The sequence below is a fragment of the Lacerta agilis genome, chromosome 11, assembly GCF_009819535.1.
Source record: "Lacerta agilis isolate rLacAgi1 chromosome 11, rLacAgi1.pri, whole genome shotgun sequence".
Taxonomy (NCBI): domain Eukaryota; kingdom Metazoa; phylum Chordata; class Lepidosauria; order Squamata; family Lacertidae; genus Lacerta; species Lacerta agilis.
The window spans coordinates 18,136,883-18,163,476 of record NC_046322.1 but is presented as its reverse complement, the minus strand read 5'-3'; the positions used below and the strand labels follow the sequence as shown (position 1 = coordinate 18,163,476).

The window sequence follows — 26,594 nt, the reverse complement described above, 5'->3', positions numbered from 1 at the left end:
ATCAAACCTATCCATTCATAAGGAAATCAGCCCTGGAAGTACAGATCCTGAAACTGAGGCTCCAGTACTTTGGCCACCTCATGAGAAGAGAAGACTCCTTAGAAAAGACCCTGGTGTTGGGAAAGATGGAGGGCACAAGGAGAAGGGGACAACAGTGGACGAGATGGTTGGACAGTGTTCTCGAAGCTATCAACATGAGTTTGACCAAACTGCAGGAGGCAGTGGAAGACAGGAGTGCCTGGTGTGCTCTGGTCCATGGGGTCACGAAGAGTCGGAAACAACAACCCCATCAAGCAACCACTGGCGCATCAGGGCACTGCTGCCATTCTTGAACTACAACACCCAGCATGCTCTTGGGCGGAAGGGTGGAATTCTCAGTTCCGCCGGCTCCTGTAGAGTTAGGAAGGTAGATAAAACATGCAACGGCGAGGGTCGAGCGGCGCCGCGATTGGTGCAGAGCGGCAGCGCCCTACCATAGAAACATTTATGGTCTCTCCCTGCCCTGAGAGAGAGAGAGAGGGAGAGAGAGTTGCGTTAGAAGCCGCTGAGGCAAAAGACCGTCACGGGAGAGCGAACGCATTCCTGAGTTCTAGACCGGAAGTGGCCTTATGGACTGCCATAGACGCTGGTTTCCCAAACCGGCTCAGCTCGGCTGCTTCCGGTTCTTCCCTTCCCCCGCTTCCGGGGAGCTGAAAAATCAGGTGTGACCCGGCTCGGACTGTGACAGAGCTGGAGAGGGGAGGGGGCTTCAGGTAAATATCGCCACCCCTCTTCAGTTGGGGATTATGCCTCCGCCCCTCCCCCTGTATTATTATTATTATATTATATTTATTTTTATTTTTACCCCACTTTTCCCTTGACAGGGACTCAAGGCGGCTTACAGGTTACAGATAAGAACCGCTAAAAGCATAGGGGGCGCGCGAGCGCTTGGGGGCGGGGCGGGGTGTCATTAAAAAGGCAATTAAACATGGATAGAATATTCTCAAGGGAGAAAAATGGCTGCCCGAGCACCTTTGTTCTCTGCCACCTGAAGGAGAGAAGCACCTTCCACTTTAAAGCCTTCCACTTTTCGTCGATGGTTTAAGTTTCTGTGAGGGAGGTTGAGGAGGCAGTGGAAGTTTGGAGGTGCAGGCTTCTTTTCCCTTACCCCACCCCATAATAGCCATTTCCATTTACTGATACTTAACTGCCACTGTATTGCACCCCTCCCTGATAGATGTAGGGACAGGGCTGGCCCACCTATGAGGTAAGGTGAGGCGACTGCCTTGGGTGGCAGGACCCCCAGCCAATCCCAGTGTTGGTCTTCCTTTCCCTACCCTCTTGTTCCTGATGTAGATCTTTCCCTCGCCCTTTCAGCCTTTGCTTGAAAGGTGATCCAAATACCCCTGTAATAGTCACAATTATTATTACATTTGATGGAACCTACCCTTTGGAATTCCCTCCCATTAATTATTAGATGGGGCAATACCTCTGTTGCCATTATTATTATTATTCCTAATGTTATTATCGGTGCCTATTGAATACCTTCTTCTTTCAACAAGTCTTTAAAGTTTACAAGGCTGATGTAGAAGTCACATCATGGCCAGAATTCATTTGCATAAATCAGTCCCTTTTGAGCAAGTTAACTTCTGTCGCAACTAATTTCAGTTGTCATTTGTTATGGTTTGTGTTAAAACAAAATGGTGCCAATGGTTGAAATTGCCTTCCCCCCCCCAGAAGCTTTCCAAAATGGCTTCCTTTGGGTGGAAGAGGAAGGTTGGTGAGAAGGTGTCGAAGGTAACATCTCAGCAGTTTGAAGCTCAGGCTGCTGATGAGCAGGATCTTGCTGACAGTGATGAAGCTGAATGGTTCCATGACACTAAAAGAAAAAAAGGGCTTCTCCTGGAAGACTGCGTGGCCAAAAGTAAACATCTGAAGGATGAAGGTGCAATTTTGGCTGAGAATGAAAGGTAAAGATGATGGTTTTTGAAAAATTAAAATCTTATGATGGATTTTTTCAGGTGTATAGGTTGTGTTAGCTGGGCAACAAAACTTCCTCTCTGCTGTGTGCCACCTAAATCTGTTCTGAGGGTTCCCCCAACCCCCTGGAGCAGATTTGAGGAGGGTGTGGGGCCAGAGAGGGGAGAGGAGGGGGGAAGTTCCATTGTCTATGGTCAAAAAAAGAGTACGGATCTAAAAAAAATATATTTTTTTTTGCCATGATCTAGTAGGAGTAGTGCTGGAGGAGACTCTTGAGAGTCCCATGGACTGCAAAAAGATCAAAATTATCCACCCTTAAAGAAATCAGCCCTGAGTGCTCACTGGAAGGACAGATCCTGAAGTTGAGGCTCCAGTACTTTGGCCACCTCATGAGAAGAGAAGACTCCCTAGAAAAGACCCTGATGTTAGGAAAGATGGAGGGCACAAGGAGAAGGGGACGACAGAGGATGAGATGGTTGGACAGTGTTCTCGAAGCGACTAGCATGAGTTTGGCCAAACTGTGGGAGGCAGTGAAAGATAGGTGTGCCTGGCGTGCTCTGGTCCATGGGGTCACGAAGAATCGGACATGACTGAACAACAACAAAGTAGTAGTAGTGTTGACTAGCCACTAGATGGTGGTAAAGACCTCTTTACAGTGTTGTCTGAGGATTAGAAATAGGGTCAATTTTAAATCTATTTCTTGATTAACGAGATCTTTGAAAAGAATAGAAAGTCATCTAGATAGGTGGCCTAGAAATAAACTGAGAGATTTATTTTAGCCACTGTGGCTACATTACTGACCTACATCTCACTTTATGGAGTTCACACATGTAACCTGAGACTTCTACACATAAACCATCACTGCACTTCCCTCTTCAAGGCCTTCCTGGTTCTAGGAGACAGTGGGGTGGGAGATGGTGGGGATTCAACCAGCCCACCACTTGGAAGATCAGCCTCTTCCTCCACTTCTAACATGTCCTGTGCCCCCACATATGTCTCTGACTGCTCAGACCCTTCCCCTTCCCCCCATCTTGGTTCCTGCTTCGCGGGTGGCACCAAACTCCATAAATTGCTGGCCCCTCCTCTGGGTCAGCCTTCTGCCCCCTATGCCTCCATCACACACTCATCAGAGCCCTACCAGGACTTCTCTCTAACACCCATGGGCAGGGAGTTCTTCCAACGTGTATGTGTGGCCACGCTAAAAGATTGATTTCTTGCAAATGTGAAGTTAATATTATGCGGCATTTGTAAAAGTGCCAGATCCTTAAATCTATGTGGTCAAGTGGGCACAGATGGGGTGAGGCAGCCCTAAGCCATTGAGGGCTTTATATACCTATAGTAACACTTTAAATTTGTCCCAATAACATATTGGCAGTCAGTGTACATCTCTGAGCAAGACCATCTTGTCAGTGATCATGTTGCAGCATTGTGTGCTAACCATGGCTTTCAGACTAAGCTCAGTGGAAGCCCCACATACAGCGTGTTGCAGTAATTGTTGGCCTATTGATAGACATAAACACTGTTAACAGCTTTGCTTCCTGTGTACTTATTGCTGCTCAGGTTATTAAAAAATTATCATGGAGGTCAGAGCTGTTTAACATTATGCAATCAGTTTGTGTTTGATATAAGAACAGCATAAAGAACTTCATTTTTCTTGAGATCTGAAGCCATTATGGTTGCTAATTCCAAGCACGTGTTTCCTTTCGCAGAATGTTATGATACCAATAAAACATTATCTCTTGGCTTAAAGGTACATTAGATGCCGGATCATTTCAGAGTAACTAAATTATGTTCTTTCCTGGATACCAATTACTTTTAAATGTGGGGAACATTGAAAGAGTACAAAGTTGTTGGAGTCGCTTAATCAGTTGAGGAATATTGCACAAGTGTAATATGAAAATGTGATATGAACCAAATAATCTCGGGAGAAAAGTATTTGCTGTTTAATAGCACATAATAATGTTATGCAGTTAAGAATATGCCATGCAGTTGCATGTAGGTTTAAGCGTAGCTTAAGTTGCAATTTCAATAGGATACTGTGACTTGGATCTTAAGTGGTTAAAGCAATCTGGGCAAGCCACTCATTAGAAGAAATGTTACTCTGCTTCAGAAAGCAGAGCCCTTGTGTCAAGTTTTGCTCCTATCTACACAACGTGGGTGGCGTTGTGGTCTAAACCACAGAGCCTAGGGCTTGCCGATCAGAAGGTTGGCGGTTCGAATCCCCGCGATAGGGGATTCGCGATGTGGGCTCGGTCCCTGCTCCTGCCAACCTAGCAGTTTGAAAGCACATCAAAGTGCAAGTAGAGAAATAGGTACGGTAAACAGCATTTCTGTGCACTGTTCTGGTTCACCAGAAGTGGCTTAGTCATGCTGGACACATGACCCGGAAGCTGTCTGCGGACAAATGCCGGGTCCGTCGGCCATTAAAGCGAGATGAGCGCCGCAATCCCAGAGTCGTCCACGACTGGACTTAACAGTCAGGGGTCCCTCTACCTTTACCTTTACTTCGCAATGTTGGAGAACTTGCCCTGTGCCCTGTGCTCTCCTGTCCAACCCCACTTCCTTGGCTGCTCTTTGAAGGAAAAGATTGATGATATCTGGAGAAGAGAATGCCATACTACTTTCTACAGAACATGGGAGTAGATTTAAGATTGAGTGCCATTTTGAGTGATTATTCAGACCTTGTGATCTGCAGAAGCAGGGAGAACAGGCCTGTTAGATTGCTGTATGCAGAGAATACCAAACTGGGTCAGCCCACAAGGATAAGATTGGAGCAGTACTGTAGTCATACATTTGCCTGGAAGGAAACCCATTGAACATATTGGGGCTTGCTTTTGAATACACATAATTCTGCAGATTCTACAGGTCGTACAAGAAATGTCATTTAACTGTCATTTGTAGAGCATACAAAGTTTTTCATCAGAATAATTTATAGATTTATCTTTTCTGATTTTAATAGCTTTCATTATCAGAATGAAACTTGAGTTCAAAATATCAGGCTTTGGACATTAAGAAACGTTTTTACTTAGTGTGCTTACAGGAAAACATGGAGTACTTTTAGAAACAACTTGAACATCCTCTACACACCAGCAATTAGGTTTCCACAGATTGTTGCAATGGTAACATATATTTATATACATTTTTTTTATTTTGCTTAGTGACCAAAATATTTTATTTTATTCCCCAGGGTTTATGTAAATTTCTCACACACAAAGTGTCTTGTGTCTTGTAGAGATTTCTGTGCTTGGAGACTGAAGAGGTACAGCCCAGGAAAATCTTTACTATGTGATTTTTACCAATTGTGTAGACTCTTTCTTTCTTTCTTTCTTTCTTTCTTTCTTTCTTTCTTTCTTTCTTTCTTGTTCATTTACATTTCATTCCATAAAAACATAGCATTAGCAATACCAACAAAGAGCAGTGATGTGCAGATTTTTGCATATGTTCTAAACCAGCTGTACACTATCCATATTACCGGTAATCATAATGCTTTTTGGACCCTTGTTTCTTTTGAATAGCAGCCCACCTACTTCATGGCAAACTTGGGGAGTTGCTGTTGTTGTTGTTTAAATGCATAAGGATGGTAGTTTCACCCATTAAAAATCTGTAAGCCTGTAAACTGAAAAACCTGCAAACTCTTTCTATGGAATAAAATGGGGAGACTGCACAACCTTTGGAGCTAACATCACTGGAGCCCACTAAGCTAGTACATGATTTCTGAAGACAAGCTTGGATATTATACGTCGCCTGTTAGACATGTCCAGAGAATGCTTGTAAATGTTTGGGAATTGTTTCCTATACTAGATGACGAGAGATCCTGTCACCTAAGATGTTTCAGAGCAGCACTTGATTAATGAACAGTAATTGTTCATTAGGAGACTCAACCCCCTGATTATTATGGTGATAACAAGTCTTGGTTGTTTCCAGTTTCCGTGATTCCAAGGAAGAGTAAGAATGAGCTCATGCGGTGGGTCCCCAAAGAGCATTTGTCCAGGGTAAAAAATCACAAATGCAAAAATTGCTTCTAAGGAGAAATGAAATGCACTTGCAGTGCTACTGGTTACCATGGCAGTAGTAGAATATAGTCCGGGGAAATACCTTCTGGGAACTAAACTATTAAATGTATGCAAAAGAGATGAAAGGTGGGGCGTTTATTTGTGGCTCATCTTTGCAAAGCAGCTTTCCCTGCCCCCAGCCACTAAAATTTCTTGAAATCAAGAATGAGCTATCTCTCTTTACAGGAGAAATTAAATGACCAAATCCTCTGTACAGAAGTAGAAGTCGTTGAATTGCACACAGCTTTAAATTGCATGATTATGCCCAAGAGAACCTCCGTTACTGAACAGGAAATGAGCTAAGTGGGAGTGGGGGCATATGCATATTTCAGAAAGAAGTGAGTGTCATTGTCCAGAGAAGGCCAGGTTCCCCCCCCCCCCCCCAATATTACGCTTTAGTCTAAACCAATGTAAGTTTCACAGCTTTTTTGCAGGGCCCTGGCGATAGAATTCAGGGTCTAGGGCAGAGGCTCTCAAATTATAGTCCACAGACCCCTGGTGGTCTGCCAGCTCCATTCATGTGATCTATGGAAAGATTGTGGAGCAGTCAGGAGTGTCTGTCCCCTTAGGTGGAAGGGGAGGGGCTGAACCTTAGTGGCAGAGCATCTGCTTTGCATGCAGAAGGTCTCAGGTTCAGTCCCTGGCACTTCAAGCTGGGTGGGGAGAAACACCTTTCTGAAACCTTGGAGACCCTCTACTAATCAGTGCGAATCATCCTGCACCAGATGGACCCAGTAATCTGACTCTGGATAAGAAAGCATCCTATCTGTGTTGAGCCTTGCATTTGAATCTTCTTCTTTCGGACAGTAGAGGCCATTGTTGTGACCATCAACATTGGGTTCAAAGACATAGATTATTTGGGATATAAATTCATCTTTTCAGGATTTTCTAATTTTTCTTTCTTTCTGTTTTGATCCAGTCCATTTCAGCAGTTACTATGAGATCTCTGGACTTGTTCTTACGAGGTTCTCTCATGCATAAGGCTGGTTTTCATGGGACGAGTGCCTCCTCTCATAATATGTTTGATAGTGTTGTTTTCTGTACAGACTCCATTTGTGAGTTGCAGCTCTTGTCTCCTGATAGATGGGTCCATTGCCATTGTGATGCAGTAATAAATACGAGAAACTAGGTTTTGAACCCTCCCTTTGTCCATGGGTCTGTATCCTTGATTGCCCTACTCCTCTCTTTCATCTGCCAGTGACATGAAAACTTCTTTAAGACACCAAATATTATAGATTCCCAATGTGTTAATGCATGTGTAGACAGCAGTCTTTTAAAATATGGAGCAGTTTCCATTCAGATTAAAATACTGTTCAGGATAGACTAATGACATTCAGTGCAAGACAGTTGTTATTTATTTAGAATGCTTACATTCTGCTTTATAGCTCCATGAGGGTCCATATAGTCAAGCACCATTGATTTAATTGTAACTTGCTCTCCAAGCAAGTGTGTTTAGGATTGTTGTGTGTCTGTTGTTGTATTGTAGCATCATGGCATCATCAGATTTCTTGTAACGTATTGCCCATTGTGTATTATAACAGACCTGCAAAAGTGGTGAGATCGTTTGTGATATAATCTAGCTATGCTGTATCACAATCTGTTTATGAAATACATGATTATATATTTCTAATTTTTGCACTATTGTATATGCTTTATGGGTTGTTTTTTGTTCCTTGAACAAAAAAACAAAAAAACATTGCCACGCCATTTTTAATCAACTGCCACCAACAGCTTAGAAATGGAAGGTGCAGGAAGGATATCAAATCAGAGCAATAAAACTGCCTTTCCTTAGTCCACACAATGTGGGTTGAAACCCTATTTCCACCCATAAACACACACTGAAAAGATTAGTTTCCATTCCTTTACTTCTTCTTTTTTACCCTCCTCATTGTGAGGCCAAAAAGCTCATACCCTGATGTGTTAAGTGATCTTGAGTTCAAACCTTTCAAGAGAGACCTTTTTCCTGCCCACAACTGAATATGAACAAAGTACCAAGACTTAAAGGTAAAGGGACCCCTGGCCGTTAAGTCCAGTCGCAGACGACTCTGGGGATGCGGCGCTCATCTTGTTTTACTGGCCAAGGGAGCAGTCATTTGTCCGCAGACAGCTACCAGGTCATGTGGCCAGCATGACAAAGCCGCTTCTGGTGAGCCAGAGCAGCGCACGGAAACGCCGTTTACCTTCCCGCTGGAGCAGTACCTATTTATATCTACTTGTACTTTGACTTGCTTTTGAACTGCTAGGTTGGCAGGAGCTGGGACCGAACAATGGGAGCTCACCCTGTCGCGGGGATTCAAACCGCTGGCCTTCTGATCGGCAAGCCCTGGCTCTGTGGTTTGGACTACAGTGCCAACCGTGTCCCAAGACTTAGCTGCCCGTTATTTCAGCCAAGAGACGCCTCCAACAGCACTGTGTTTCTCAGAAGCACAGTTCATCCCCGCTGTAATAAGTAATTGTGATTCAGATGGAAGAATGCTGCCAGCTAAATCAGCAGTACCATGTCCTGTCACTTTTGGAACCATTTTTTTTGCTGGTGTTTGGTTTTTGTGGTGTGGCCATTGGCCATTCATTCACTGATGTATATAATCTATGGCCAATTAAAAAGATAAGCCCCTTTAGTAAGAAAAATCTTTTCTCCAACTCTTGCAGTGTCTCTGTGTTTTATAGTAGGAAATCTGGCTAGATCATTCTCAGAGGTCCTTTTAAAAAAAGAAATGAGTAACAAAAAGGCGAACCTCTCATTTGTGAGAGATAAAAGGAAGAAAACTGCTTCCTTTTCAGTGGGGTCTTTTATCCTGTTCTCTTTCAACCTTTGACATGCTAACTATGAATGTATTTGTCTGGTTTTGCCAGGAAACCTCCCCCCCCCTTGACGCCCACAGACATTGTCAGGTCGGACATCTGCAATTTGATATCTCCTTAAATCTCCTTGTTTATAAATGTTCTGAGAGTAGATTTGACTTGTATGGAAATAATATTGCTGCTCTTATCGACCTGGGAAGGTTGTACCAGGATATTCTTATCGGATAGCAGATACTATGACGAGTTTAAGAGTGATAAACTTCACACAATGTTCTTTGACCCGGCTTTTCATTAATTTATTGTGTGCCTATACATGAGAGTATTGGACATGGAGATTATATTGCAGTTTCTTTGTTAGCTAGAAATATAGCAGCACTAGTTTGAAACAGAAAAACAATGTTCCCTTTAACAAGCAGCACAGGGCAAGCTGCTTCCTTTGGATGCTGTTGACACAAGCCCTGCAGTGCTGTCAGGATTGGCTTTGGATTTCCAGACTTGAAAGAGGGGGGGGGGACAGAACGCAGGGCCTGAATAGTTGGAACCTTACTGGCTCCTCACCCAAACTTCCTTATGGGTGGAGCAGAGAGCCCAGTGGAAGCTGGTGAAGGTTTGAAGAAGATATGGGGGGTGGGGAGGAACTGGAGGTGTCAGTGATTGAACAGGAGCCCAAACAAGGAGGTGCAATCTTGTCACCTAGAATCCAGGTGCCACCTTTGCAGATGGGGCAGACTAAGTGAAGGAGCATGGATTTGTTATTCCAACATTCCCACAAGGCGAGCAAGTGTGCCACACCTTGGTGGGTAGGGCATGGAAAACTTATTGGGACAGCTTCATTGTCTCTGTCCAGTTCTGAACTTCTTGTCCTGCTCCTGAACTCCTGAAGCATGGCTCCTGAGCCTTGTGCCTGTTGCTGAGCCTATACCATTATTTGCCTTCATAAAGATCTCCTTCTTACTTACAAGAGCTTTTATGTGTGTATTTGGGGGCAGGAGACAGGGCACTATGCCGGCCAACTTCTTAACAGTGTGGTACAGAGCCAAGATTGCCACCTACAGTTGTTTGAGTTCTCTCAGAGGTGGCTGTTGTGCCTATGGAGTTTCCTCCCATCTGAGGTGCATCAGACCAGGTGTTCAAAGCAGGTATACTAAATGTCTGAAACGGGGAGTGTGTCTCTTTTTTTCTGCTGGATTTTTGCTGTTTTGTTGCTCTACTACTATTATTTTACTTTTATTGTTTTTTAACTTGGCAGTTTCAATTTGGAAAACAAAAGCAGATTACAAATGTTCTAAATAAATAAAGCAAACCTTTGTGCCTACAGTGGCTCCCAACATCTTAAGGCTCACCAAAGCCTTGGAAGAAATGTTTTCAGTTCTTAGTGATAATAGCATAATATTTTAGATATTTGGTCTACTTTATTTTAGTTTACTTTAGAAGTTCTTTGTAATAAAAAGTGGCATAAAAACAAAATATTCAAAGTGGTTTGAAAGAAATCTTTAAAATTCCAGCAGTACCAAAGACTACCAGGCAACTAGGATTTTTAAAGTCTACTTGGAGTGTGTTTCATGCCCCCCTCCCACCAAGTGAATATATCAGAGATCATTGTTATGTTTATCAAAGTTGTTGCTATATACATAAAGTGTTATGTAGATGAATCACAATTATATAAGATAATATATCAGCTACATCAGTATAACTGACTAAAACATAATATGTAGTCCAGTGTGCGCTCATGGAATTCTTACTGCAATATTTGGTCCATGGAATTATGTGTAAATGGTTTGAAATGTTTGACGCTGCTGGAGTTAAGTAGATTGCCTGTATATTTATAAGCACGAGAACTTCAGGCATTCCAGATGTAGTCTCCAGAGATGTCTGTTTATCTGCTACCTTACTTTAAAGAAAGAAGATTAATATTGTGTATATTAAAATTTAGCAAAAATGCTGTCTGATCTGTGTTTTTAGTCTGCTTGCTGTTGGCAGTGTTCCACCATGAATGCTGATGTGTGCTTGAAACACTTTTAAATCATTGTGCAGATGTGCATCAGGCAATCTACCAAAAACAATGGTGAGCACAAAATATTTGATATGGTGCCCCACCAAGATTGAACTGGTGCTTATTTCTATTATAAAAAATAACAACTGTATTAAAGTCAAGAGGCACCAAAGTATGTACAGAACATTTCTTTGGATTTACTATTGTGTAAGTTAGAAAAATAACTCATGAGAGCTGGAGGGCTACATGATAGCAAATATCCATTGTGCAAATTTGCAGTAGTTTTATTAAAATATATACTTTTCTCTTATTACCTCTTTCCCTAAAAACAGAGGACACCACTTGATAGTATCATCAGTGTGTCATGTAGTGTGACATCAGGGGCATTGAAGGCTCCAAATTCCCTCAAACATTTTCCAGCAATAGTGGAATTCCTTCCCACTGAAATCAAAGTATAGGTCTGAGTATGTTTCAGAACTGCAGTCCGCCTTGGTTTTTCAGGATTTGGGTTATCTGGTGAGCTGAGAAGAAGTGGGAGTTGCTTTTGCTGTGTTCTTTGTCATCCATCCATGACTTTCAGTTGTGATGGCATCACACTGTTTCTCGTACCAGACCAGCGTTCGAAATTCACCCAGGCACCAGGATGACACTTGACATCTCTACCATCCAGAGGTGCATGCCTGAAGGTACATGCCTAGCAACACATCCTGTAGCTATCTGTTATATTTTATCTGCACAGCCAGAATGAATTTCAGGAACCAAAAAATCGTCCTGAAAAATACAACTCTTGAGCCGCCTAGTCCAAAAATGGCAACTATACATTCTGTTTAGTTAACTACAACCCTGGTTAAAGGAGCCATTTGGCACCTATATATCTGAGTTTATAACACTATGTCAAACACAGTATGCCTCTAAATACCAGTTGGTGGGGAACATGTGGGAAAGTGTTGTTCTTGTGTCCTGTTTGTTGCCTTCCGACAAGTTGGCTACAGTGAGAACAGACTGCTAGACTAGCCTGGCCTGTGACTGGATCCAGCAAAGCTATGTTCTCATGCATCCACAAATCTTAATGGACAAGTTGCTGTTTTTTTGTTTTTGTGTGAAATTGGCATTTAGAGAGAGTTTTTCAGGCTTCTAATTTTCCAGCTTGCTGGTAGAGGTGGTAATTGGTTCTTATTCACAAGGAAATGTTATTTAATGTTTCCTTTTATGTAAGAGCAAAGCCAATTAATGTCCTTTTCATAACCACCTCATACTACAGTACTTCCTTGCAAAGGAGTCTGAATTCATCTGTGCACATCACATAGGTAACATTAAAAAACTCAGTCCAGATGGAAGGACCTGTGGTTCCTTGCTCCTGTTTCTGGTTGAGATGAGGCTGGCATGGAGAGGAGCTTCACGTGTCCTTTGGCTTCTGATATTATCTTTGTGGCCTGGGAAGCAGCAGCACTCCAAAGATGACTTGAGTTGCTTCCATAGATAGCAGGAGATAACTGGCACAGTCCCCCCCCCCCACTTGCTGCCATGTGGGGCTAGAACAGTGTTGGCATGAGGTTCGCTTGGGTTGCACAATTTCTCCTTGTGTATGTGTGAGGTCCCTCAGCCTGTTTCCTTGATCTTAAGCAACAAAATGGAGACATAACCCATTTGCCTTTCCCTGCTGCCATGTGGTGATTTCTGGATCTGGTAGTGAGCAGATGGTAATGTTACAGAGGCATGGAGATGGTATTGTGGAACCTAAAGGGTCTTTCCCCTGAACTTTTCCACCATTGTGATCAGGAGAGGTTCCATTAGAAAGCAGAAATAATGCAAATAGGTAGTGTTTGGAGAACCCGCAAAAGGGTCTTTCCCCTGAACTTTTCCACCATTGTGATCAGGAGAGGTTCCATTAGAAAGCAGAAATAATGCGAATAGGTAGTGTTTGGAGAACCCGCAAACTTTTCTTGGTAAGGTGTGCCTTTAGTACCCCGGGAACAAGCATAAGGAAAAATGCTATTGTATTATAGATTTAAAGGCCATTGTGATATAATCAGCAAATAAACCAATGCTCTCCCATCACCCTCTTCCTCTAAGTAACAAGTTGGGCAATGATGTAGGTCTCACAAACCCCTCTGCTAGTTCTACATAATGGCTGAGATGTGAAGAGTCAGTGTGTGCACATGCAGCAAAATGGTTGCATGCACCATTAGACGTGTTTGTCCCATTATGGGTGAACCATGCTTGAAATTTAGGGTTAGAAAAGATAGCTTCAACCTTTTCTTACTTTTCCATGCCAGTCTTTCTCATACACATCTCTCAATGGCGGCATGTGAATTTTTTATTTTTATTTTTCACAGTGTTTGATATGCTTTGGAATTGCAAAATATGTGGGGACAGGGCTGAGCCCCCCCCCCCCCAATCTTCAGGGCCTCCCTGCAGTGGCAGCAGGCCTCCTCCCAACGCTCCTGATATCACATGTGTGATGTCATGCACATGCAATGAGCCCCTCCAGTGTTGGGCAGAACTTGGTGCCTCACTGTGGCGCCAAGGGTTTTCAAAACCCTATTTTTATCCTATGATTGGGAGGCAGCAGAGAAAGGAGATGCTATGTCAAATTCCTTTCACAGTCCTTGGTTCCACATCATTTGTGTTGGAAAAATGTTTGAGGCCTCTGTAGCAGCCTCTAGACCCAAATTTTTCAGATTCTGATCTGGAAGGGCTGCATTTCATTCATTGTGCTGAATTTTTCCTTGTTAAAAACTGTATGCAACCCCCCCCCCCCCCAATTCATAGAAAAATATGTTGTCTTCTTGCTTGGCATGAAGAAGAAGAAGAAGAAGAGTTTGGATTTGATATCCCGCTTTTTACTACCCGAAGGAGTCTCAAAGCGGCTAACATTCTCCTTTCCCTTCCTCCCCCACAACAAACACTCTGTGAGGTGAGTGGGGCTGAGAGACTTCAGAGAAGTGTGACTAGCCCAAGGTCACCCAGCAGCTGCATGTGGAGGAGTGGAGACACGAACCCGGTTCCCCAGATTACGAGTCTGCCGCTCTTAACCACTACACCAAACATGGATTATGGCCTGCATTTTTTCATTTATTTTGCTGACTATATAAGCCCCCAAAGAGTTTAACTTTTATTACAACTCAAAAGTCATGGTTTTAATCAGCCATTGCCCTGACAATTTTGCAGCCTTGTGGTGTTTGTTTGTTCTCCAGATATTTTCAGTAGCACGTTCAACATTCAGTTCTCTACGTGTTCTGTCCTTTAAAAAAAAAAAGAATATCTGTTTTTCCTGTGTTTTTTTCTTTCTCTAAAAATAATAATTGCAAGATTCCATGTTTTACATATGAATGTGATATATGATTGTGAGGCAGCTGTTAATAAAAAATGTAAAAGTTGTACAATTCTGTAAAAAGAAAAACCACCTTCAAAATAGAAAACTCACTTTAAACTGCATTGTATTCTTATCATGAAACTGTATAATTGTTCATTTTGTAAGGTTTTTCCTTCCATTTAAAGTAAACGGCACTTGTGGAATGTTAAGATGGGCTATAAATTAGTTTTTATTTATACAGTTGCTACAGCAAAAAGTTGTATAGAATGCCTTCATAATTTTAAAGGTGGTGCAGTACCACACTAGCACACTTTCATTGCCAAGTTTCGGAAAGAACTACCTCATCAAAATCTTGTTTCAACGTTCTGACTAAACATCAGGAAGAACTTTCTGACAGTAAGAGCTGCTTGACAGTGGAATACAGACTCCCTTGGAAGGTGGTAGACTCTCCTTCCTTGGACATTTCAAAGCAGAGGTTTGATGGTGATTTGTCACGGATGCTTTAATAGTTGAGATTCCTGCATTGCAAGGGGTTGGACTAGATGACTCTTGGGGTTCTCTCCCAACTCTACAGTTCTGTGATTCTATGATGACAGCTTGAAGCTAACAAAATGCAGTTAAACGACTGCTCACTATTTTTCTCTAGTGTGTATTTCCCTCAGACATAGTCATCCGGATTCTGCTGCCCCTTCCGAGGATGGGGTTTCCAAGGTCCAAAAGAAAGTTTTATTCATCCATCAGGGCTTCTCTATGCCCTTTATCATGTGTACATCTCCACAGGTTCAGATTTTCACACATGAACTAGTTGCTTCAGTTGAAAGGAAGGAATGAGCATAGTTGCGCAGGGGTTCTGTGCATACACCAGAGCAGGGGAACAGTCATTTATTTTCTGCAGCGGACATAGGAGAACTTGCTATTGCATTGGCCCCAGGAATTGCTAAACATATAGAGTAAGCTTCAGATTTGGCTGAGAGGTCACATGCCGAGGCCTACTTCATTCCCAGCAATTGCATGCATCTGTTCAAATGCATACTTAAACCATGTTTGGCAAAATACACAATTCTGAGTCCATGTTATAAGAAATTGAAATTGCATTGCATTGCATTTATTTATTTTTTACTCCCTGTGTCTGATGGGGTGGTGGGATGGAACATTAATTTATATTTGTGAGATGCTTGAAATAAATATCTAGTCAAAGCAATGTTGGTCCCTTAATGAAAAGGTAAGAATAAACCTTTGAAACACCCATAAATCTAGTAAGGATGAACTATTGTTTTAACAACTTGCAGGTACCGGGAGGCTATTCAGAAGTGGGATGAAGCACTTCAGTTAACTCCAGAAGATGCTACCCTCTATGAGATGAAATCACAGGTAATGTATGACAGAGTCTCAGCAGAGTAAGAATTTGTGAATTTATTTTTTCTGACCATAGGCCATGATGCAAGTAAAACACAGAGCAGATAGACTTTTAAAAGTAGCCCACATAGCCTCTATGCATTTTTCTGGGTTAATTGCACATGCAGCATCCTCCCTACTCATAGTGTGTGTAGGGCAGGAGGGTGACAGGGACTGGTATGCTGCCAATGTTTCCCTTAGGAGCCAGCTGGATGCATGGCTTATGGCAGGCTTCCTCAACCTCGGCCCTCCAGATGTTTTTTGCCTACAACTCTCATGATCCCTAGCTAGCAGGACCAGTGGTCAGGGATGATGGGAATTGTAGTCTCAAAACATCTGGAGGGCCGAGGTTGAGGAAGCCTGGCTTATGGTAGTGGCAGGCAGTTGGTTGCTGTGCTTAGAGGGGATGGTGGGGCGAGGGGACAGTGGTTAATCAGAATATGATGGCACTGAGCTGCCTCTTCCTACCTTATTTGCATGGCTGTTTTATTTACAAATGACTCTTCTCACTACTCACAAACTTGCAATAGATCCCTGAATACAGAGGCAACTTCTTCAATTAATAGCTGGTACCAGCATTGAAGAAATGTAGAGTCCAAAATCTTTAAATCTATGTATGAGTGCTTTCACAGCCACCCCAACGGAAGCCATGAGACCCCTTTTAACTCCCTGACCACATCTCTTGATGTCTGACCATATCTCGATTGCTCAGGCGATGCTGTATCAACTTTCTGAATCAAGCCAGTGCTCAGCCATAAACATTCTGGCTGCCTCTGTGTCTGCACTGCTTTGGCTTCTGCTCTGTTTTAGTAAACCTGCCAGATGGTGTCATCCTAACCTACTTGTTTGCCCTGCCTGCCGTTTTAATTTATGAAGCATTTGTAATGCAGCAAGTGCTGTTATTGTGCTGTCTTTCACCATAACCATGGGAGGCATGTAGCTTTGTCCAAGGGCGCACATGCCCAAGTGCAACTCCACGCCCACTGAAGCACATATTCAGTGCCTGCATCCACACATTATTGTATTCACTGCCTTCTCACTTACCAATCTCGTCATGGGGTGAAATAGGTTCTTCGCTCCTGACTTAACAAGACTGTTGGCAACTGCATTAGCATCAATAGAATTTTGAATCAACAGGATAAATATGAATGGGTTGTTTCTCCCAAGCAATATGCCGCAATAACATTATTTGTCACTAGCAATATTAAGGTGATTGGTTGGTGTGCAGATCAAATATAGAATTGTTGTGTCCAAGGCTGCATCTGTCTCATGGGAGATATAATCGGAAGGCAAAGGTGAAGAATCAGCAAAAAAATGATTGTTGCAGATAGCAAAAGTTTTATTGTAGCTGCTCGTTTCCAATTTTGGCTGTAATGTAGAAGGACTCTGATTCTGAGTTCATTGTTCTGACCTAGATGATGAACAAACAAGTCCTGGGAAGAGCTTCCCACATTCCAGTTTTTACAACCAGCAGTATCCTGCAATTGTTCCCATTTGTTCCCATTTCCCAATGTTTTGTGGGAAGAATTAATACTTGGCAGAGACTTGGATCTACCACACGCTCTGCAAACATCCAAATGAAATAGAAGCTTCTGTTAAGTCATTTCTACTTGACAGCTGGTGCAACGTTCCTGCGCAAGTCGTCTTTGGACATGATGAGCAAACAAAATGAGCCTCAGTGAAAGTGACAGTCAATCTGATTGGATTAGCTTCTTTCCTCATTGCTGAATGAGACCAGAACTTTCCAGAAACAAATGGTTGAACCCAATTAGGACATTGTGGTCCCTCATTGCATTTCCTGTTCCTCTCCTCCCCCTGTACACCTATATCTGCTCCAGAGGGTATGGGGAATGACTTAATTGGATAGAACTCAATGTCTAGTAGTTACTGGAGAGATCAGTGTTTTTGCATGAGATGGAAATTATATGTCCATGTTGATAACAATCCTAAATATTCATAAATTTAAAAGCTGAACATATTGTAGAGCTTGAGTAATGGAGTAGTTTGTCTAAAATTAGGACTATGAGGTCAACCAATCAATCCTGATGAAACAGGGGATGTTGTCTTGTAGACCCAGGAGCTTAATCCTAATGCTTGTGAGGACTAGTTAATTCTCGGACCATGGTATCATCCATAACTTTATATATGATCTATTGTACAATGCTGGTGATCATGCTTGACCTCAACATGCAGATTTCTTCGTCCAGCATTCTTAAGCTCAGTGAGTTTGATTGAATATTCCAGATTTGATTTTGAAAGAAAACGTTTTAAGATACGCAATAAGCAACCATCTTCCTCAGGGACAAAAGTAGCCGCCCTTAGACAAGTGTCCATCTGATCTTCAAGTTGCTAACTTAGAGGCAGGAGAGGTGTGTGTAAGGTTGTTGTAGTTGTGGCAACAAGAATTGCACTCAGTTTTAAGGGCTGGCAAATGAGGGGCTGACCCCCCCCCCCGTCTCCTTTGTTTTTGTTGACTGCAATGTAGACTTCCGTATGCTTGTTTGTCTTACATTCAAATTTCATTTTAACTGAGCATATCTTTAAGATGGACAGTATAATCATTTAAAAAACAATAATTCTTTTTTTATTGTTTTTTTTTTAAAAAAAGAACTCCTGGGACCCACTTAGTAACGGCTTTATTCCACTTTAGTCTTCATTAATCTTTTGTATGCTGTCAGCCCTGTGTTCAGTGCAAGAGAAGCAATGGTTGGGATTGCCCTGTTAGTTATCTTGAATATACTGGTAATTTTTGGTTCTTTCCTCCAGGCTTTATCCAATTTATTCTGGGTAGGTGGTTCATTCTGATAGTCCCTTGTTCAGGCTAAATACAGAGTTCTCTGTGAGTGGTGGTCATTGGAATCCCAACTGGTATTTGTATGGGAATGAGTTTGGGTTTACGTTGTTTACAAAACTGGTTGCTAAAGCGGACCGTCAAACGGACTACCGTGTTGCTTTTTAAGAAAGCATTTAGGACAAGAGCAAATTGCATAAGTATGACTCCATTTATGTGCTTTTAAAAATCAGTGCAGTTCAGAGTCAACCCTCTTTCCTGTGGCACAGTGGGCCAGTGCATCTTACTGAACCAGAAGCTTGGTGGTTCAAGCCCACTCAGGGATGGCTGGGAGCAGGATTCCTGCATTGCAGGGGGTTGGGCTAGATGAGCCTTGGGGTACCTTCCAACTCTAAAATTCTAGGATTCTGTGACAGTTCTTTCGGAGGTAACTACCTAGCTCATAACTGACCCCAGAACCATCTACATTGCAAGCCCTCTGCCTACTCGCCTTTTGAACTCTTTTTGTGTTTTTGCAATATAAATGGTTGGTTTACGGTTTGTTCTGTTGTGTATCCCCTTACTAGGTGCTTATGTCTCTGCATGAAATGTTCCCTGCTGTGCATGCTGCAGAAATGGCTGTCCAAAGAGATCCCCATTCTTGGGAGGCATGGCAAACTTTGGGACGTGCCCAGCTTGGATTAGGAGAAATCACACTGGTAAGTATAAAAAAGGAGAAAGGTTCATCTCCCACTCCAAATTGTTTACAGACATACAGCTATAACTTGCTGTGGCCTTCACAGTGCATGAAATCATCTTTAAACTTCCTTAGATCAGAATACCAGATATCCCAAAGAGAACAATTAAAAACTTTAAAAACAAGCAAGTTTCAAACAGGCTTGAGAACTATAGATGATTCCACTAATCAGCCTTGGGCAACAATGGAGAGGGCTTGTGATGTTTTTGATGAAATGTAGCAGTTTTTTCTCATTTTTATAAATAGGCAAAAGCTTTTGGGACTATGGCTGCCTTTATGGGAGAATTCCAAAAACAATCCCAGAGTTCTCTGCTGATCATCTATTTGAAAAGTAATAAGAAAATATCCCTTGTGTTTCAAGGAAGCACTTTGCTTTAGTGTAATTTATGCATTGTTCAAAGAAATAGATGCTTTTTGTTCTGCCATTTGTCAGGCAAGCAGAACAAAGGAAATTTTATTCGTTTCAGCAGCTTGGAAATTATCCGAAATAAAAATGCTTTCTCAAAATACGTCAGACCTTTTCTTGGAATAGATAGAGATCAGCTTCAGCATCTTGTGATTTTTATACTAATATCGTTGATGAACCCGGGAAAGCTACTCAGGTTAGAAAGAAACAGATGTGAAGGCAGTCCTTTTATTTGCATTGGCTCCGCTGTAGAAGAGCTAAAGGAAGAAGTGAGAAAATGTAGGCCCAAAGCATAAACCAGGAAGTTGAATAGCATCTTCACATCAATTTGAGTTCAGTTCCCTGGCAGCAAGTTCAGAACATGATAACATGAGGGAGGCCTAGTCAAGTTATGCTTTCCAGCTGTTATCATTATTAATATATATTAGATATTAAGTATCGTTTTCTGGTCCCACACCAGATCTCACAGAGGAGGAGGAGGAGGCAAGGCAAGGATGGTCAGAAGTTGCAGTACCATGGATAGTTCCAAGTGAGCAACTTGCTCAGGTTCGACTAAACCGAGACCCTTTAAACCACTTTCTCTGCACTGCCTCATTTGAGCTCTACTCTTTAAAGGGCCAAGCCTCAGGTCTGAAGAATGACCATCGTCCTCCTTTCCATAGCTTCCCTTCCAGTGTGTTCCCTGCCCTGCAGGGACTAGTGAAGTGTGATGAGGAGGTATGTGGTGGCATGGGGAAGTTCCTATAAGGGTCTAAACCCTAGCCCTACAGCCCCTGTTGGTCCAGGAGTTTCCTCTGGGGGCTCCTGTCTGATAGTCTTAGGTGCAGTGCTCTCCTGATCTCCAGCAGCTGGTTCAGAGTCTTGAACTAGTCTTGAACCATTTGCCTAGCTGGTGTCTCTGGATTCATAGGTCATGACAGAAAACTTTAATCCCCCATGCCATCTCATATTTCACAGGTGAAAATAGGCACACAGGCATAACAGCCGAATTCAATGCCCTGGATTGATGCCCAAACCACACATGCACATTATATGTTGCAAAGATACCACAGGAAAACGTAATTGTCTTAAAATCTGTTGTCTGTGGACAAAAGGGAATGTCTTACTATCTATAAGCAAGCTGGATAGCTTGGTTGGAGTGTGGTGCTGATAATGCCAAGGTTGCAAGTTTGATTGCTGTATTTGGACAAGTTGCATATTTCTGCATTGCAGGGGATTGAACTAAGATGATCTTTAGGGTTCCTTCCAGCTCTACAATTCTGTGGTTCTGTATTTGTAAATATAAATGAAAACTCTGAAGGGTGTGTGTGTGTGTGTAAAAATAATAATGATTCAGATCAAATGTGCATGTTGTCAAGTTTTGCTAATCTGGCAGCATGATAAAACCAATCATACTGATTGGGGGATGAGAGATGACTCCAACGAAGTAACAGAGAACAGAAAAATTGCTTGGCCGTATTACCGTTGTATTGCAGGGAGTCATTTACTGATATATCTATAGCCATTATACAGGTTATTTGGGGTCCTGCAGAATAAATAGTTTACTAAGGTGGAATATAAACACAATAAACGAATAATAATAAACAGTACATTAAATAATCGGAGTTGCAAATGCAAGTAAACATATTGTTGTAAGTGATGCGTACAAAGCCATTTAGTAATAAGTTTCCTAGCTCTGTTTACACTGTTTACACTCCCTATTGGAAACATTCTATGAGGTATCTCTCACGCAAAGAGGAGTGGCCCTTTCTGTGGAATCCATCCCCTGACCCAGCCATGTGGGTCACACATATTTGGAACTGCTTGGGAAATGGTGAGTTGATAGCAGTTCAGGCAGAAATTGGAAGTGAGGGGGAGATAGAGCTGCAAGGAGATCGTCTTTCTCCCTATCAAATAGGTGTCTAGTGTGACTTCCGATGGATTAGTAGTGCCAAGTGGAGTCCTGGGTGCTGAAACACAGATGTTGCATCAGGCCATGTTATGTAGCTTTCCCCTTTCTATTATTATTCCTAAAACTTAAAGCGGGTGGTGTGTGTGAGAGAGAGAATTGGCCATTTATTTTAATTTAATTCAATTAAATTAGGGCAGGAATGAATTCTAGAACAGATAGCAATGTTACCATTCACGTAGCCAACTATACTTTGTCTCCCCACCAAATTTGTCTCTCCATTTTCAACCTTTGGCAAGGATTGTTTTTGCCACGGCTGATAAATTTGCAATAAAGCATCTGGCTCTTCTAATTCATTCTTGTAGATACCCTACCAATATAATTTCAGGGTTTCTCACTAAATCATGCCCTTCTCTGTGATGTATCTTAGCTTTCAGGCATTGCCCTGAAACAAACAAAGTTTCTTCATTCTGAAAATTCAGATTTTTACAGGATGTTTTTGGCAGGGGCTAGAGTTAAATGACTCATGGGGGTCAGGTTGTTTAATGCTATGCTAATCCTGTTACATTTTAGCATCCCTGGCAGACTTACATCTGACTATGGAAATGTCCATTTATCCAACAGCAGGCATTGGTCTAGATGTACTGTTAGAACAAAGGTGCTTAGTAATACAATTTATAGCCTCATAAAAGCAAATAGTACTTTACTGACCAAGTTATACAGTGACAAACCCATGCCCTGAGGAACTTTAAAAAAGAAAGAAATCAAAGCGGTCTTGTGTTGTTTTGTAATACTTCGGATATTTTCATATTTACTCACAGTTCCGCAGCCTCTTGATGCTAACAGCTGTTGACTGGTGCTACATTGAAATAATTAAGCTACACTGTTTCAAACATTTGCCGTGTCAAGCATGTTCAGAAACTTGAGTGCTGGCAAGTAGCCTTCAAATGCAAATCCCTGCCGCCCACTTTTCTTCCTTTCTTCCTTGGAAACCAAAGGCAGTTGATCAAGACGAAAAACAAACATGCCATAGTTATTATCTGGGATTCAGCATTTCTTTCACAGAAGTCACAAGGTTCACTGCTCTTTTCTGCTGGGACCAATCCATCTCCATATGGAATGCATATGTTGCAATGACAACTGGGGCAGGAATTAGTTGGCTCTGTTTTTTTCAGCCTTTGGAGTGGCAGAAGGAAAGCTCTGTTATAAGCAGTTCCAATAGCTTTGACAGAGGCCTATAAAATGAAATGCCTTCTGTCAGTGTCTATGTGTGGAAGCTTCTGAGTCACTAAACAGTATAAATCTGCTGAATGCCAATGTACCAACACACAAAACAATGCCTTCTTTATTTTGCACTGTAAGGAAGTATCTAAAACAGTTGGTGCTTATACCCTAAAACTGGAAGAAGCAGATGCATGTGCAGGATGTGATCATTTTTGTAATGCATTTTTAAATTTTTCATTCACCCTTGCTGCTTTATTCAGCTTTTACAGATAAGAAGTGCAGGTCGTGGTTTCCCTTCTATGATCTTGGAAGATAGCAGATTTCAGAATCACAGTCTCACATGAATTTTCAGCTCTCCCGTTATTTGCAGCTGATCTTGGGCATCAGCCCTAAGACTTTATAAATGTGAAGAATTATTATTACACTTATCCAAAGCCACCAGTGAGTTTATGGCAAAGATTTGGCCACATCCCATAAGTTCAGCAATCAGTTCTGTGGACCTTACTACAGTGGTACCTCGCTAGACAAATGCCTCGCTAGACGAAAAACTCGCTAGACGAAAGGCATTCACTAGCAAAAGGCTGTCTCGCAAGACGAATTTTTCAATGGGCTTGCCTCGCAAGATGATTTTTTTTTTTTTGTCAAACTGCTATTCCCCCGTTGGTGCTTCGCAAGACGAAAAATTTGCTATACGACAGCACTCGCAGAACGAATTCATTTCGTCTTGCGAGGCACCACTGTATTTGAAATTATCAGGTTCTGTAACGACTGTTATTGGCATTTATGAAACACCACCTGAGTTTTACTCAGTGATGTGACTTATTCTCTTGAGCCCACTGTGTCTGTTTTATATGGGCAAATTCTCACTGTGCTGTGTCCCTGCTCATCTTTACAGGCCATCCGAAGTTTCCAGGTTGCCTTGCATATCTGTCCACTAAGCCCTGAACTGTGGAATGAAGATCTGTCTTGGGCGAGGAAATTACAGCAGCAGAAGAAAGCAAGCAAAGCTGAGACAGGGACGCAAAGCACGGCATCTCAGGGAGAGACTTCAGAGGAAGCCATCCCGGATTACGACTTTGAAAGTGACGAGATATTAGCGGTGTGTGCAGCCATTGCCGAGAAGGAGAAAGCCACACTGGCCTCTAAAACTGTTGTCATCGTCTCTGCTTCCGGGGAGGTTGAGACGGTAACTGAAAAGAAGGAATGTGCAACAACAACCCCTGACGGTACCGTTTTTATCAAAGCACGGTAAAGGGCACTGACTCTGCTGATTGACAGCCGTGCCTTTGAAATCCTGTTTTCCAACTTTCCCCCATGCTGTAGCCTGTTTTTGGATCGTCTTGCACTGGAGTTCATCTGCCCCCAACGAGTTAAACTTCAGTAGCTGCAGTTGCTCCACTTTACTTCCTGAACCCCTCACTACTGATATCTCAAGGAAGGAGAGAAAGGGCCTAAGGGCCACAGCAGTGGCCTGGAAATATGACAGAGCACTATGGAGACAGAGGTGGCTTCTCCTGGACATGTTGGGTTTCCTGAGATGGAGATGATGGTTTTGAGTTGGAAGTTGGGAAAATGTGCATTCCTGGTCCCATAAACAGCCCTTTGTTAGGTTTTCCTCCTCTGCCTTACTTTGTCGTTATTCCTGTCATGAGCAGGAGGGAAAAGGAGGCAGCACCAAAGGGACAGGAACACAAAACAAAGAAAAGGGAAAGGGTGGAGGCTGAGCCTCAAAATGATGCTTAGAAGAAAACTTATCGCAGTATGTGGTATGCCAAACATGTAAAGCCTCTGGCAACAGGATCTGATATAATCAGATCCCACTGTTACTGCAGCAGTTTATGGTATCAGATGTTGCTTCTAATACAAGATGCTCCAATTATTTTCTTTTTTAAAAAATCCAGTTACAAAAGAATTCCCTGTTTGCAATTGAATGGATACATGTGAGGAGTACAGGGTGCAAATTGTTCCCTTCCTTCCCTTCCAAGAAACAGGTCTTGTTTCTTCACAAAAAGTAGTGCACTGTAAAGTAACGGTCAACAGAAGTTTGGAGTACATATATTCTAGTTATGACTACCCAAATATGTTCATAAACTGGATTGTCCTGCTCATCTTCTTGTTTCCAGGGTGTGGAACAAATTGGGCATTAGGTTGTGGAAACAATTAGTTTTTACTACTGCAATTTTAAAATGAAATGAAATAGAATCTCCAAAGAAACAAGATAAAATGCAATGCCCTCCATAATATTTGCCCTCATGTTTATGCCATTTGTCCAAGTTGTTGGGTCAGGGTTGATGAAATTCTAGTATATTGAATAAGATGTATGTGTACATGTGCTTTTTTCTGTAAATTCCCTTGTAATCTCGAACCAAATTTCTTTGTAAAGAGATCTGCACCACAGTAGCACTTTTCAGGTCACCCCACGAAATCTTGTTAGCCACGCTGAATTTAAAGTTCTTTTAAAAAGCCATTATTGAGAAATTATTTGACAGTAAAATTTGGAATAAACTCAGTTACACAAACCTGAATTAACAATCTTTTGGATCAGTGCATACAGGTTGAAAAAAATTGCTTTTGTAAGGTCCATTGATGTGTCATAAGATTCATATGAAAGGTTTTTCATATAGTTTCCCACAGATCGATGAAGTCTTTGACTCAAATCACCTTGTTCCCATAATAGTTCCACATTTCTAATTTACCTAGCCATCACTTTAATCCACCCATTCCTATGCATGATCACTCAGAGTAAGTCACCTTGAGTTTAAAGGGACTTATTTCCAAATAAGGGTGCATAGGATTGTACCTTATGAAAGACTGGGAATCTGGAAGCTACAGTGACATTTTTCATCAACCACCTCAAGAGAATCTAAGCTGCTGCTGGTGTCCTTGTTCCTGCCAGCTTGAACATGGAAAGTGTCATCCTGAATTCATTTAAGCTTACCATAACTTTTTTGTTTCAGTGTTGTGACTTTCATATATGCACCACAGTATGATAGCAAATGAATTAAGAGGACAGAAGATCAAGACTTCCCTCTCAGATAGTCTCATGAAGAAGTAGCCATCGGTCACTGTTCTTTAGCTACTGATATTTTATCCATTCTACTGGCTTTATTCGTTTTATCCTAATTTCATATCCCTGATTATGTTTTGCATGCCTAGGTTTGTCACTGAATATTCCTGTGTTGTAATTAAAGTTTGCTTACTATGAAAACGAAGTCTTTGCTTAAAATCTGAGTTGTCATTCAGTAGTCACTGAGTGCTGTGCCCCGGGGGTGGGTGGGTGTGCTCCACACTAAATAAATTATGTATCCAGGCAGTTCTGAACCATGAAGAGCTGAGTTCTGTGATGTAAACATGCAAAACTACTTACATTTTGCCAGCTTAGTTTGTCAGTGTTTAGCGTTTTGCATAACTTCTTTTGGTTTTCTAGGCCGGGAGCAGGGAAGGGACAATGAAGAGCACTGGGGGTCTTGTTTACCCGACTGTTGTGCCTTGAGAGATGGCCAAGCATGCAGATGCTCGATGCACCAAGGAGGATGGCTCTGTTCCCAGCACCACCAGGTTCCTTCATTCCTCTCAGTGGACTGCTGCCCTTTCCTTATTGCATTGCTGTACAACTGCCCCAAGTGGGAAGAAGGGAGCTAGAAGTCCTGTTTCACCAGCCAGTTCCAAAGAGGGGTAAATACCTGCCTTCTCCAACCTCTCTTCCCTGGTGTCAGCCATATGTCATCCTCCTGTCCCCCCTCCTTGTTTGGCTTAGCCCCTTCACACCTGAGCCTAGACTTATGATAACTCTTTGGGGCAATAAATTTACATGAAAAGTTAGGAGCATCAAGAAAAGGACTACTTAGCTATCTCCTGCATTGGCATAGCTAAATCCCTTAAAGCAGGGATGGGGAACCTGTGTGCCTTCAGTAGTTTCAAAGACTCCCAACTCCCATCAGCCCTCCTCTCACCCCACCAGCCAGCCAAGCGTGGCCAGTGATCAGGGTTGATGGGAGTTGTAGTCTGGAGGCCACAAGTCACCCACCTGAC

General features: G+C 42.3%; 1 protein-coding gene across 2 annotated transcripts; it reads left to right on the top strand.

Annotated features, from left to right (window-relative positions):
• The first annotated feature begins 632 nt into the window (after nucleotides 1–632).
• Nucleotides 633–25,774, top strand: TTC33 (tetratricopeptide repeat domain 33). Of its 2 annotated transcripts, none has more exons than XM_033164108.1 (5): nucleotides 633–752; nucleotides 1,720–1,949; nucleotides 15,412–15,493; nucleotides 18,875–19,006; nucleotides 23,458–25,774. In XM_033164108.1, exons 2-5 carry the CDS (start codon nucleotides 1,729–1,731, stop codon nucleotides 23,812–23,814), a joined length of 792 nt encoding a protein of 263 aa, XP_033019999.1. In that variant the 5' UTR covers nucleotides 633–752; nucleotides 1,720–1,728; the 3' UTR covers nucleotides 23,815–25,774. The 2 variants fall into 2 exon arrangements, with proteins under 2 accessions (XP_033019999.1, XP_033020000.1); XM_033164109.1 differs by having other exon boundaries at nucleotides 672–752; nucleotides 1,717–1,949.
• Nucleotides 25,775–26,594: the final 820 nt, after the last annotated feature.